The following is a 13,680-nucleotide window of genomic DNA, read 5'->3' as shown; positions in this document are numbered from 1 at the left end:
GATGTCGTTCCAATATCTTTCGTGCGGCTTTCAGACTGTGTGTGGCTTTCGGGGGCCTGCACTATTTTCGCAAACTAGCTTGTAAATAGTTTTTGTAGGAGTTTAACGGGTCTGTTGTGTGTCTGTATGTGTGCGCGTATGCCCATGGCCATGGACCCCGGAGAAGTTCGGGCACCCAACGAAGCAAAAGGCTTTACCGGACGGGTGTTGTCACAGCACACATACCGACGCCAACAAACATGCTCTGGGTGCCGGATTCTCCAACATATCGTGCATATCTCGGCTTGTCGTTCTCTGGAGCGGGCTCGATCATTCGAGAGCGACAAGCTAGAAATGCGAGCCACACCGCCCGAGAGGCGGGGAATCATCGAGGGAGGTTACCAGTAAGCCTTGAAAGCTCATTGGGGGCCGTTGGGATAATTTTGCAGTATAGGCATGAAAAGACCAGTCTCCCCCGAGATCCAGAAGTCAGCCGAGAAACTGTTGCCATCTAGAACCGGGGAATTCAAAGTCGCAAAGTCACCCGGACGGCACCAATGTGTGGCGCTATACCATTTTCGGGAAAGTAAAAACACAGTCTAACCCGAAATGAAACTTTATTCGCTCGACTAAATGACCAGATTTGGACGGCGAGGAGCTCGGGCATTACTCCGCATTAACTGTTGTGCAGTTCAATCACCATCCAGCTGTTCATAGCCCATGGAATCCAGCATCTACAGTAAGTCCTCGACTGTCCCGATGGTCGTGGGATTCCTTTGTGGCAACTGCTTCTAACTCGTGATAAAACCGGCTTGAAAAAGCTGTATAGTAGCTCTATCAAGGTCCAGTCAAGCTGTCGATTATCGTGAGAGGATTTTACTCCTTATTCACCAATTTACCAGGCAGATGGATAAATGTCTATTTACTCGGAAATCAATGGTTAGAGAATAGTCTATGTCGAGCCACATGTGACATGCAATCTCGAGGAAATAAAAATGGTCATTGTCCTTCTATTCCATTCTCACAACTAATTATTATATTGTAAAGAGCTTGGACGTCTCTTGTATGTCTTGTGAGGGACGAATATGCCCATGTTCAAGGAAATATTAGTTTACCTGGGCTTATTGCGACCTGACTGGAGTGTATGGCCTCTACCGTCTCACAGCAATCTCGTGCTAAAGGTCACGAACCCATTCCCCCCGCTGCGTGAGACGCAATGCAATTCGCCGTCGCAAAGAGGTCGATGGTGCGATGGGTTTTCCATCGACACGGTCCCTGACGAGGATGGACCTACTACCGGGAATGTCTGTGAATACTTGTTCATCATAACAAACACCACCAAAGACTTCGACGGGGTGGAACGACTTGCGCTGGCGGTCAACGGGCAAGTTCCCGGCCCAGCGATCGAATGCCAGTGGGGAGACATTCTACGGGTCAATGTGACGAACAAGATGCAGAACAACCAGACAGCGATGCATTGGCACGGTATCAGCCAGCGTGGAGGCACCACCAACGACCAAGATGGAGTCCCTGGAGTGACAGAATGTGCCATCCCGCCCGGTCATAGCCGAATATACGAGTTCAAGCTGAGTAAATCAACACACACACACACACACATCTTTCTACTTTTGGGGAATCTGGGCTGATTTTTGCTCTCTCTCTTGTCGTTCTGTAGAGCAGTTCGGTACAGCTTGGTGGCATTCCCATGCTTTGTCCCAGTTTGGCGATGGAATCCACGGTCCGATCATCATTCACGGACCCGCGACAGCCGACTACGACATTGATATGGGCGCCATCATGATCGACAACCTGTTCGACAACAGTTCCAACCCGATCTCGACTCCAGCCTATGCCTCTCGCGTCCTCCACGTAAATGGGACGGGCTTTTGGAACTACGTTCTGAACGGTGCAAACACCTCGCCCGACCTGACGAGGGGCAGACACGCCTTCTGGTCGGTGAAGCCAGGGAAGAGGTACCGTTTTCGCATCATCAATTCCGCCGTCCAGTCGGCATGGGCCGTCCACTTTGACCACCACAAGATGACGGTCATTGCAGCGGATCTCGTCCCCATCAAACCCTACACGGCCGAGTGGCTCAATATCGGCAACGGCCAGCGATACGACGTGATTGTTGAAATGGACCAACCGGCGGATGCGTACTTTCTCCGCGCCGTGGCCCAGCTGGGCTGTCCTGACGAAACACAAAACAATGGTCTCGGCCTCGCGAACGGGATTTTCCTGTATCAAGGGGCGTCCCTCAGCCTTCCCTCGTCCACGGCGGGAAACAAGACGGCTGCAGACTTTCTGTATTGCGCCGATGAGCCGTTGTCTTCGCTCACCCCGTGGATCGAGAAGAGCGCCGGCTCCCGTGCCGCGTTTGAAGCAAAGGCCAAGACCCTCCCGAGTGGTGACCGCTACCGTCTCACATTCAGTGACGACGGCACTGTGTGGCGTTGGCCTCTGAACGGCACCATCACTGTGAACTACACCCAACCGACCCTGGAGCTTCTTGCTCATGGAATCTCTCCGTATGATAGACCTATTGAACAGCAAATTGTTCTCCCGGAAAAGGACCAATGGGTTTATTTCATCATTCAGAACTTGTTTTATGCGGCCCATCCGATGCACCTCCACGGCCACGAGTAAATCCCACCCCTCCGCCCTCCTCCCTCCTTTCCCATCTCTCAAGACTTCGGGCTGACATGTTTGCCTTTCATATAGTATGGCGATTCTAGGGCAGGGTAAAGAAGAATGGAATGCCAGCCTGATCTCGACGCTCAACTTTGAGAATCCACCGAGGAGAGACACGGCTCTTGTTGTTGGCAACATCGAAAAAGACCCCAACGTCGGAGGTAGGCCACTTAGTTCTATCTCCACTAAACAGAAGTTGCAATGCTCACATCTTCTCTAGGCTATCTGGTTCTGGGTTTCAAAACTGACAACCCAGGCGTTTGGTTGCTCCATTGCCACATCATCTGGCACTCCGAGTCTGGGATGGGTTTGCAATTCATTGAGCGTCCCGACGAAATCCCTGCAAAGGCGTACACGAGCAAAGAGAGCTTCGTGCAAGAGTGTGCAGCCGAGTTGGAGTACGAAGAAGAGGACCCGAGCCACAAAAAGTCCGAGAGCGTGTCTGGGGTGTAAGTAGGACTTTTGGAAATATATACACCACGACAACTGTCGATTCGACCTCCTACCGCGAAGATATGTACATTGTAACCGCGGAAAAGTATGAGGAAGAAAAAAGGGCAGGACACTGTGCTGCAACCCTGGTAGGTAGAAACCATGTAGGAATAGTGACATAAAAAGTCCCTTGATCATGGATAGACAGGAAATGATCATTGAAACCCCAGCCTTTTCCGCGTCATAACCACAAGTGTCTGATAAATAAGAAGGCAGGCCCTTCCGGGTAACAAGCTTGATCCGGCACAGCAGGCGAGATTATTTTGACCAATCTGTACGAGTGTCAACCCCCTTCTCCCCCTCCCCCCCTCCCCTGTAGCGGCTCAGTCCGGTGGTGGGTCGACTGGGCCGTCATCCACGGTTACTCCTCCACTTTTGAATTCCAGGCGGGAAAAGGTTCATGTACATAAAGGTTGGTTGGATCGCGAACCTTTCTGTCTCTGGCGTAGAATGTGCTAATTTGACATCTTGTAGACTCTATCTCGTCGGTGCAAGCGTCGAACATTTTCTTCTCGAGACTTTCGCTCTCAGCTCCTGTCTCCCTGTCAACGTTTCTTTCGTGAGACCGTCCTTTTCTCTTTTGAAGCGATGCAACCAGGACAAGGCACCAAGACGGTTCGCCCAAGTGTCGTCGAGGATGTCGAGACGACGCCTCTTCTGCGAAACGAAGAGGTCCATCACAGCAGCGACACTGACGCCAATGTGGTCGATTGGGACGGTATAGACGACGCGGAAAATCCTCTCAACTGGAGTGCCAGGAGGAAAACCGCCAACATCATGTTACTATCTTACATGACCTTTTTGACGTGCGTGTCACCACGAGACGTGGAAGTCTCTAGTGTGTGCTGACCGAGTCTCTCTCCATCCAGTCCATTTGCATCATCCATGTTTGCGCCTGGCGTGCCGCAGGTCATGAAGGACTTCAACGTCGACAATATCGAAATGGCCTCTCTGGTTGTCTCCATCTATGTGCTCGGCTATGCCTTGGGGCCTTTGGTCATTGCGCCGCTCAGCGAAGTGTACGGACGGAAAGCGCTGTACCTGTCCACCTCACTTTTGTTCCTCGTCTTCACGCTCGGGTGTGGCTGGTCCACGAGTATACACATGTTGGCGGCCTTCCGATTCCTGGCTGGCACCGCAGGCTCGTGTCCCATCACCGTGGGCTCCGGGACCATCGCGGACACATTCAAACAAGAACACCGGGGGAGGATTATGGGCCTGTGGCAGTCTTCTGTCCTGTTCGGGCCGAGGTGAGTTTTTTCTCGTTCTTCTAGAGAGACAATGGCCACGGTGCAAGGCGGTCGAGCTTACAGACTTTATGATGGGCTAACTTGTGTGAAATACAGCCTGGGTCCCGTACTTGGATCCTGGATTGCCGACTCATGGAGCTGGAGATGGGACTTTTATGTTCTCGCCATCTGTGTAAGTGGGATTTGCCGACACAGGAATTACTTTTTTTTCCTTCTCCTGACATGGGCCTTTGCTGACTCCCCCTCGGTGACATTCATTAGACGGCCGTCTATATTCTGCTGGCCATCCCATTTCAAGATGAAACGTACCCGGTCTTACTACTGGAGAGAAAGGCGGACCGGATCCGAGCAGAGACGGGCAACGAGCAACTGCGGTCCATATTGGCGACTTCGGCCAAGTCACCGCGAGACCTGCTTGTCATGTCGATCACGCGGCCCCTCAAACTCCTGTGCGGGTCCCTCGTCGTGTTCAGCAGCTCCCTCTATGTCGCCGTCGGCTACGGCTACATGTACCTCATCTTCGCCACCATCACCAGGGTGTTTTTGGACCAGTACGGTTTCGACAAGAGGTCCGTCGGGCTCGTCTTTCTCGGAGTCGGGCTGGGCCAGTTTATCAGTCTCGGCTTGTTCAGCGCCACGTCGGACAGGCTCCTCAGGAAACTCGCCGCGGCCAGGGGCGGCGGGGAGATGAAGCCGGAATACCGTCTGCCCCTGCTCTGGCCCGGCGCCGTCCTGATTCCTGCTGGCTTGCTCGTCTACGGCTGGTCGGTCGTGTACAAACTGCACCCCATCGTCCCCATCGTCGGGACCGGCCTGCTCGGTGCCGGCACCCTCTGGACTTTCCTCCCCATCGGCATCTACCTGGTCGACGCCTTCACCGTCTACGCCGCGAGCGCGACCGCCGCGACCACCGTGCTCCGCAGCATTCTGGGAGCGGTGGTGCCGCTGATCGGTGCTCGCCTGTACGAATCCCTGGGTCTGGGCTGGGGGAACACCCTCTTGGCCGGCGTGTCGGTGGCCTTGACACCTCTGATCTGGGTCTTGATCCGGTACGGCGAGACGCTCAGGAACTCACCCCGGTTTCAAGTCAAGCTGTGAAGATTGTTGGGTACCGGTTAGATTTTATTTTGCAGTCACACGTGTGCGACAGAGCATTTTGACCGTGGGGTATGGGAAAAAAAAAAAGCAGATATTATCCCATTGGAGCGTGACCGGATATTCAACCTCGAGGGGATTTCGTCTGTGTTTTTCTCTCTTCTTGCTACAGAATGAATAATAAATAGTGAATCAAGAAGACGAATAGCGTACAACCTTTTTGAGAGGGGTTTTGGTATCAAGCTGCTATATGGTACAGATTATCGCAAATGAAGAAATAGGACGCAAGAGTTATCTCTTTCCCTCTCCTTGCGAAAGAAAAAAAAAAAGCTTGGATGAGGCGAGAGTTTTCACTTTGGCAGTCTTCTCATGTACAAGAAATATGCTCCAGTGGCACACAGTGTCGCCGCACACAGCATTCCGACCCGCCTCGCCTGCCGGGCCATGTAGATAAAGAAGTCGTCGGTCTGATTCGGGGCCTCTCCAGGCCTCTTGACAATGCCGGAGACTCGTTGCACCACTTCTTCCAGCAAAGGTTGTGGTTTTGCGTTCGGCATCGTCACCGAGACTCGTGATATTGTAAAGAGCTCGGGTGGGAACACGACGTCGGACGGCTGGGAGGCTGTTAAAGCTACACATTAGCCTGGGGCCATGAACAGACAACAACGGGGGATCGGGGGAAAAGTTACAAGAACAATGAGGGGCGACAGTAATAACAGAGCCCAGAGAGTAGACGTCGCTGGTTGTCCATTTTTCAAAATAGTCCGAGTTGGCTTTGCTGTAGGGCGCGAGGAACGCCAGGTACGCCGGGTGGGTCGGAAGTTTGCGCAAGGCATCAATAACGTGGTCGATGGTCCGGTAGACAACGACCAGCAGGACGCCAGCTCGACGACCCTGGTCGAGGGCAGCTTGCAGGCCTCGTAGTCTCGCATCCGAGCGGACTAACGTGGCAAGGTCGATCCGAAAGACGCCAGGGGAGAAAGGGCCAGAGCCGTCCAGCTTTAATTCTGCAGAGGTGGACTTCTCGTTGGCCACCCTGGTGTCAGTGGCTACGTCGTTGAAACTCTGCTGAAACCGCGCGATCTCGTCTTGTCGAAGGAAAACTGCACTGACGGCCTCGGGCCTGATGCCTCTGAAGCTGAAGCTGTCGAGGACCTGCTTTGCGATGTCGTCGTGGGATTTGAGCCCTTCGTCCACGACGACCAGGCTTGCACCGGGTGTCGTTTTGAAAATGCGGGCATTGGTGTCGGGCCGGCTCAGTATTTCGTGATATGGTTCGGAATCGTCGGCTAGAGAATAAACAGATATATTCAGCAAATGCACACACACAGAGAGAGAGAGAGAGAGAGAGAGAGCAATACTAGGTATTTTGATTAAACTCACCGAAAATGGCTATCAAGTCGGCATCTCGGAGCGCGGCTACATCGTCCTCAAATCTCTCGAGGATGTGAATGGCGGCAGAGTCGAGATAGTTGGGCGCCTCCCTCCCGAGAGTCATCCAGAATGCCGTCGACTTCTGAGAGAAGCCATTGGCAACGACGACCGTGTTGCCCACGGCGATGTTGGTAGCAAGGGTGCTGAAAACGAAACGAATCGGATTGGCACTGTCCACCACGACCATCGAGACTCCCACGGGAAGAAATTGCTGTTTCAGTCCTCGTTGTGGACCGGGCGGAGATTCCAAGGGAAAGGAGCTCTTGGACAGGTAAACATAGTGCCTTGCGATATCCTCGAGGACCAGCGCGAGTTCCTGCTCGTACTGTCGTTGCCGTCCCTCTGCGTCTTTCCGCACACTGTCAGCCTTATCTCGCCCGGGAAGAACAGACAATGATTCCACCCGGGTGCTCACCCTTGCACAAGCTTTGTATCAAAGTCTCCCTCTGGGTCGTCAGAAATTCACACAAACCATACATCTGCCGCTGCCTCCAGTTCCAGCTGGAAGTGGTGGTTTGGATTGCATACGCGGCATGAGCGCTATGGATGGCACTAGCCGTTGCGGATGAGCCATCTTCCCTCGAAGCCATTGTCGCCGCTGTAGATGATGCCCATGTGCTGAAGGTCCGTCGTCGGGTCGTCGAGGGAAGAACACAGGGCGTGACGATGATGAGGGTGGGCAGGTTGCACGATCACCTTGAAGCCTCGTCAGGCGAAATGTTAAGGGCCGAGAACTCCCCAGTAGTAGCCTGTGACGACGTATTAGGTGCTGCTAGCATGAGCAGGAAAGAAATTCATAACTCATTGGATTAGACTCTCCACCAGTACCGAGTACTTCAATGGCAAAAGTAACGAGGTACTCTACTGTGACCCCAGTTTCCGCAGAAACCACAAAGTTTTGTCTCCCCGACTTCTCTTACTTCTTGTGGGTAATTTCGGTTGGGGGTCTTTCGGGTCGTGGTCCGGGCGGAGCCGAGCAAGAACCGTAACCGTAAAGCCTCGCAACTATCACGCATTAGAGGCATGCTCGGGGAAAAACTTAGCCTATATTGCCATTTACGGCCGGGCTTCCAAAAAGCCAAGAGAAATGGCTTCGCCGAAGGATGTGCGCGCCCTACACGTACTCCACATGGGAAATCTTGCCGTAGGCGCAGACAAGGCGTGCAAAGGCGGGGGCCTCGTTCTCCGGAGCTATCCATTATTGTTCGGCGAATGCTTTCTCACCCCAACCCCACAAGGTAATGGAGTAATGTAGCGAGTTACCTACGTTGTTGGAGGAGGTAATTTATCTCCAAGTGTCACTAATTACACTATGCGCTAAAGTGGCGTAGGTACTACGCTAGAGAAACGCACGGATGCCGTTCGTTTGATGTATACAGACCGGCTTGAAGTTGTGACTGAGCATTTACGAGGACAAATCAGCGGCTGGGTCACTAGACCTACTCCATGCGATCCCTTTGGATGAACCTAGGGTACGACAGACTACAAAGATTCCTAGGGGCGTACCAAGCCATACAATGACGCGGTAGTATAATGCCGTCTTTACGTGCCTTTGCGCTCCGAGTATCACTTTCGTGTTTGTCCAGGAGAATCAAAGCCATTCGTTTTGAATGTTGGTCACCTCGCTCTTGGTATATTGACTCGCAACCCAGATGTGGAGTAACACCTGTGGTGGAGCGAATCGTAACAGTGGAAGTTCCTTGTCTGGATGTTCACGGTGTGGTTATAAACTTCTTGGGTCAGTATCGGCCATGGAATGCGTCCACATCTTCCCGTGGTCGTCTAGACGACGTCATCCATTTACCTCCCCGCAAAGATACGAGCAGACACGCTTCTACCCTTTGCTGAATAGGTCGCCTGCGTGTCGAGTCCCACGGTACTCTGAGTGCTTCAACGGAGCAGAAACGGACGGATGAGAAACTTTCGCCAACCGGTGGATCTTGTGTTGGCATGTTCTACTGTACGACGTCGTTTCACCCATGCATTCCAAGTCTGCTTGCAGAATGGGTTGGCACTATTACACAATGTAGACAACCATGGTGAACATGTTCTCAGACCCCCCTGGACGCGGCCCAAACTAGATCCGACAGAATTTTCCTCCCTATCACGGAAGTATAGAGGGACATCGCAGGGTCACACAAACTCCTGTACCGTTTTCACGTTCACTCGCTGCGAGCCAGCACTCTGTTCACTGTCCAAAAGTTCTTGATTGTTTCCAATCTCCCCAGACAATCTTCTCACTTCCACGCCTCTTACGCTAGGTAGCATCATGGGAAGCACAGCACTAAATGGGGCTATCTGCAGATGTCACGATCAGTGTCAATAGACCTTGTTATCTGGATTTGCTGGATTCATTGCAGCAATGCTGGAAACAGATCGCAGGCAAATGCAATCTTCAGACGCTTACCCCTTTCAGTAAGACACTTACCATTTTTGGTCTAGTTTTTCTTGGCTGGTTTTTAACTAGAAATGTGATACCCTCAGGCCTATCCTGCTCTCCTTTAGGTGGAGCAGATGAGACAGATGAACACCCTTTGCTTTTGTTTCCTTCTGTACCTACCGCAACACATATTGCCCAGCCTGCTCTTTCTTTAAAGGCTCACATAGCTTACAAACACTGAAGCTGCGCTTGAGCGGACACTTTCTGCTTTCGCCAGCATGGCAGCGTGCTGTCTTTATGGCGCGTTTATCCTCTCCATGTTTCTGCAAAAGCACCAGGTCACCTTGTCGTATTGACTCCCTGATGCGCCTCGTGGAGAAAAAGGTATTCGGCAAGAGGAATCACGGCAGACTTTTGACCGCTTTGAAGTTTTCAAGATCGACGGCATGACCTGTTCGAGCTGTGTCTCTAGTATAGAGTCGACGTTGGCTCCTCACCAAGGCATCAAGGGTGCAAATGTCGATTTTCTATTGGGAAGGGCCGAAGTCGTGTACAATCCCATGGAGATATCTCGACAGGAAATCATAGACGAGCTCGATGCCACAGGCATTTCGGCCTCTCTTGTGCAGGACGAGGTCCCATCGATGGGCCAATCGTTTTACGGCGTGGAACTAGGGAGAATTCTGCTTTCAACTGAGGGTCTTCTCCTTCTGGGATCTATATTGATTCTGGAGTACTTTTCGATGCCAATCATTGCGGAATGAACAAGACGTCTATACGTTCCAGATACTTTGCCGGGGTTGTCCAGTTTGGGTTTGGACATCCATTTCATCGACACGCATACTTCGCGATTACAAAAGGTGGCTGGCTACAAGAATCTCCCGATGGATGTCTTGGTGTCATTATCCACACTTGTGACATACTTATCCAGTGTCTACCATTTTTCTTCTGCACAAGACAGACAATTACTCTCTCGGGTCGTCCAGTCTGGTCATTGTCATGACACTGAGCAACCATTTGGATGCCCTCCTGAAGTCATCAATTACGGAGATTACCCGGGCCTTCGCCGAGACCGTACCAAGCCACGCCCGTCTCTTCGATACTAGGAACTGGGTCCCGGTGACTATTCCATCGCAACACAACGCCTCATGCAATCAATACCAAGCAAGAAGCGACTGGCCAGGTGGTGGAGATGCTGGGTATCCCGTTTGGCGTAGACCTGACGACCTTGAGCCCATGTCCGCCGGTGTAGTGCAGTAAGAATGGAGTGGGTAGCAAGACGAGAGGGTTCAACAACGTCGTGTCGATAGCTGTGATGAATGATTTTACCTGGCTTATATACTCAAGATGGCGGATGACGGTCGAGGAAGAGGATATGTGCTAGCAAGCAGCTGCCGGTTGTTTTACAGCAAAATCGGCGACGCTGCAAGATGCATTTGTAGGGATATCGAAGCATTCGTACATTATTCCATGGCCCAACTCTCTTTGAGTGCTTCAATGACAGATTCCGTGGGCCAGCCGCTTTCTTTGCCCGTGGCAGAAAGTAAATCAATGATGGCCTCTTGCTCGGGTGGATTTCTGAACCACCCACCGCCTGGAGATAGTGTCTTGGTCAATTGTATGTCCCCTGCCAATGTTCCGAGCTTTACCACTTACAGGTAAGCAAAATGGCACACAGGGTGAATCGCGTGGTGACAAAGTCGTTTGATGATGCGATTCCACAAGCGAGTCTTGCGTGTTCGAGAACGTCGCGCTATCCGTTCGACGAAGGTGGTGTCCAAGGTCAGATCTTGGGTCTCTACGTGCATTGGGGTACTGATTCGAGGTTCACTCACCTCCATCTCAAGATGGGCTCGCTGGTATTTCAAGCCTGCGCCTGGGCGCTGTAAGCTCGGATTATAAAGCGCGAGCAGTATTTTGGCTAGGTGATAGTACTGCCATCCGGTGGCTGTTTTCCCACAAGGGATGTCAGAGCCTTTACAATCATCAAGGGCGTAAGTATGCAAAAACACTCACCATGCCACGGGTCAGACAGCCAAATCTCCGGGAAATAACGGCCATCCTCTATTGACCGTTCACGATAGAACATGGGGGTGAACGAGGTCGGCTTGTTTTCATACCACTCCTTCACCTTTTGAACATGGTCGTCGTAGGTGACGGAGTCGGGGGGTTCGTCTCCAAAACAAAGAGTCATGATGGCAACTGTGACCCATACCATACGATTGGCCCAGTGGCAATCCGGTCTTGTCGTGTCGCTGGTCAAGGGCGGTTGAATCGAAATGGGGGTGCGAGGGGGCTGCCTCTTTGGCAAAGACATGTAAATATCCTGCCGAACAAATTGCCAGAATGCGGCTTGCGACAATCCCTCACCCAGCGGGCAATCGGGAGAACTGAAAAGGGCCGAAACCCCCATTAGATGGTGGCCATGGTCCTGCCCCGTGATTACGACTGGGGGGGAATCCGTCAGTTCCTTTCTTTTTGGCATCGTTTCCCAGACCAAAACGTACCGTTCAGCTCCTCGTACTTTCGAAGGATAACTACCGTTGCCAACACATTATCGTTGGACACGCAGCGTTCGTCATTGAGGAGTGGGATCAATTGGATGTTGCACCGCGAATGGTATTCCTCGGCTATCGAGGGTCTTAGTGAAGACACCCGGCTGAGATGGAGGGCAGACAAGGCAAAGATGGCGTTCATGAGCACCTCGCAGTTCGAAGCTCTTTTGGGCACTTCGAGCTGGAAATGTCTGTTGGAATCCGTGACATCGAACTTTGGGTGGCGGTGCTAAGTATCAGCCAGGAGTCGGGCCAACCAAGACATTCCAAAAGGTCTCTTACCCATGGAGCCAGTGTCTGACAGAAATGGCGCAGCAGATGCGCCTCTGTGCGATCTTTGATCAGGCACGAGGATCGCTCGCCAGCCTGGCCGGAATCGACCTCGTTCCGTCTGGGGTCGCAACTCACGCCCGCATCACTGCTGATAGACGACGTGTTTGTCGCGAACCCGATCAAACCCATAAAGTCCAAGCTGGCCTCCAAGCTGGTCTCCTCCTCAGGAAAGCTCAGGTCCACTGCAGGACATTGAAGGGCGTCAGACGGAGGAGCATTTGATGCTATCTGATACAGGCTCGTCGTGTCTCCCGCGCCGAGCATGGGCGACGAGTCCTTGCTACCGCCCATGGAGAGCTCGTCATTCTGCTGCTGCGGTGACGCCTGTTGAGACAACAAGTCTTCTACCGTGCTGTCTGTCAGGAAAGTCACTGCTGAAGGAGTCAGCGAGGGCTCAAAAGCTCCGAGCCACGGAACCAACCGCACAGATAGGAGGAATTTCAACCCAACGACGCTCCTTTCTTGTCTCTTGGTTGCTGGGAGCGCTACATCTTTTTCGTCCTTTGGGCTCTCGCCATTGTGAGAACCGCGGACCCCTCTCACACACTCTCCTTGCAACCTGACATCTCAGACAGGCAGGCCGTGTCTCGTCGCCTACAAGACGAAACTATCAGATGTGCCGTTGTGTCAATGTCCCAGCCCTTTTGCCTGCTTACACTTCAAATGTCGGAGACGGCACTCTGTGCTATACAGATCGATCAATAAAGGCGCGGACTGAAGGGTGGTACGAGCCTTACCATCCACGACGCGATCGTTGGGTTTCCATGATTTCTTCGTTGGCGCTAGCAAAAACCTCCTTGCACCCGAGGCCGTTATGTGGTCCGCGTCTACATGCCTAGCCTGCAGAAGAACGAATTCTGACCGCTAATATGCCGAGGGATGCTCCTCGCCGAACAATAACGCAAAGAAGAAAAAAGCACGGAGACGGTCACAATTGGAGGACGGTTTTCAAGAACCAGGGGCGCCAAACGCTGGTATGCGACACGGATCCCCGGACTTCATATCCTACCCCGCCGGGGAGGTTCTCGAGGCATAAGGGGGAGCCATCAATCCGGGGTACCGAGAGCAACTCCGCTTTGTGATTGACCTTCAGGCTCTGGGCATCAATAGACTGCCAATCAACTCGCCAAATTATGCAGCACCGAGGAACTGCGATGACCTGGACATACACGACCCAATGAATTCCTGCTGGGCCAGACCCCCAAACTTGGCACCAAATTCGAGGGGCTCTAAACCCGATTCTGTCGCCGAGTGCAAATGCCCGATTGTTTTGGGAACAGTCGCAAACTAAGAGATGGGGCCAACCCCGTCGAGCCGGAGCTTCTCTGAGCCTTTGACAGAGGGAGGGCACTCTGTCGTCCACAGACACTGCTGGAGTAACAGACTCTCTGTGTTCTTCCAGCCAAGTCTGTTGACGGGTCTTCATGGCCTGAGATTCTCTGGTGCCCCATTATGAAGTTTTCCATGGCCG

The 13,680-nt window shown here is 52.6% G+C and overlaps 4 protein-coding genes across 4 annotated transcripts; 2 read left to right on the top strand and 2 right to left on the bottom strand.

The window, feature by feature from the left end:
* Positions 1-1,070: 1,070 nt before the first annotated feature.
* Positions 1,071-3,123, top strand: Z517_06970 (uncharacterized protein; the record flags this gene model as incomplete). Its single annotated transcript, XM_013428709.1, has 4 exons — positions 1,071-1,569; positions 1,655-2,621; positions 2,701-2,831; positions 2,891-3,123. The coding sequence occupies 4 exons, from the start codon at positions 1,071-1,073 to the stop codon at positions 3,121-3,123; spliced, it is 1,830 nt and encodes a 609-aa protein (XP_013284163.1).
* A 627-nt stretch (positions 3,124-3,750) lies between these two features.
* On the top strand, positions 3,751-5,510 carry Z517_06969 (uncharacterized protein; the record flags this gene model as incomplete). Its single annotated transcript, XM_013428708.1, has 4 exons — positions 3,751-3,968; positions 4,032-4,412; positions 4,509-4,584; positions 4,674-5,510. The coding sequence occupies 4 exons, from the start codon at positions 3,751-3,753 to the stop codon at positions 5,508-5,510; spliced, it is 1,512 nt and encodes a 503-aa protein (XP_013284162.1).
* Positions 5,511-5,857: 347 nt separating this feature from the next.
* Z517_06968 (uncharacterized protein) lies at positions 5,858-7,531 on the bottom strand (the record flags this gene model as incomplete). Its single annotated transcript, XM_013428707.1, has 4 exons — positions 5,858-6,129; positions 6,197-6,796; positions 6,891-7,289; positions 7,357-7,531. 4 exons carry the CDS (start codon positions 7,529-7,531, stop codon positions 5,858-5,860), a joined length of 1,446 nt encoding a protein of 481 aa, XP_013284161.1.
* A 3,253-nt stretch (positions 7,532-10,784) lies between these two features.
* Positions 10,785-12,500, bottom strand: Z517_06967 (uncharacterized protein; the record flags this gene model as incomplete). The annotated part of the gene is made up of 6 exons (XM_013428706.1): positions 10,785-10,915; positions 10,978-11,074; positions 11,157-11,269; positions 11,338-11,769; positions 11,829-12,090; positions 12,159-12,500. 6 exons carry the CDS (start codon positions 12,498-12,500, stop codon positions 10,785-10,787), a joined length of 1,377 nt encoding a protein of 458 aa, XP_013284160.1.
* Between the last annotated feature and the right edge of the window lie 1,180 nt (positions 12,501-13,680).

Source organism: Fonsecaea pedrosoi, assembly GCF_000835455.1.
Source record: "Fonsecaea pedrosoi CBS 271.37 unplaced genomic scaffold supercont1.4, whole genome shotgun sequence".
Classification (NCBI taxonomy): Eukaryota; Fungi; Ascomycota; class Eurotiomycetes; order Chaetothyriales; family Herpotrichiellaceae; genus Fonsecaea; species Fonsecaea pedrosoi.
Note: the sequence above shows the minus strand (reverse complement) of the source record. Positions and strands in the feature narration are given on the sequence as shown.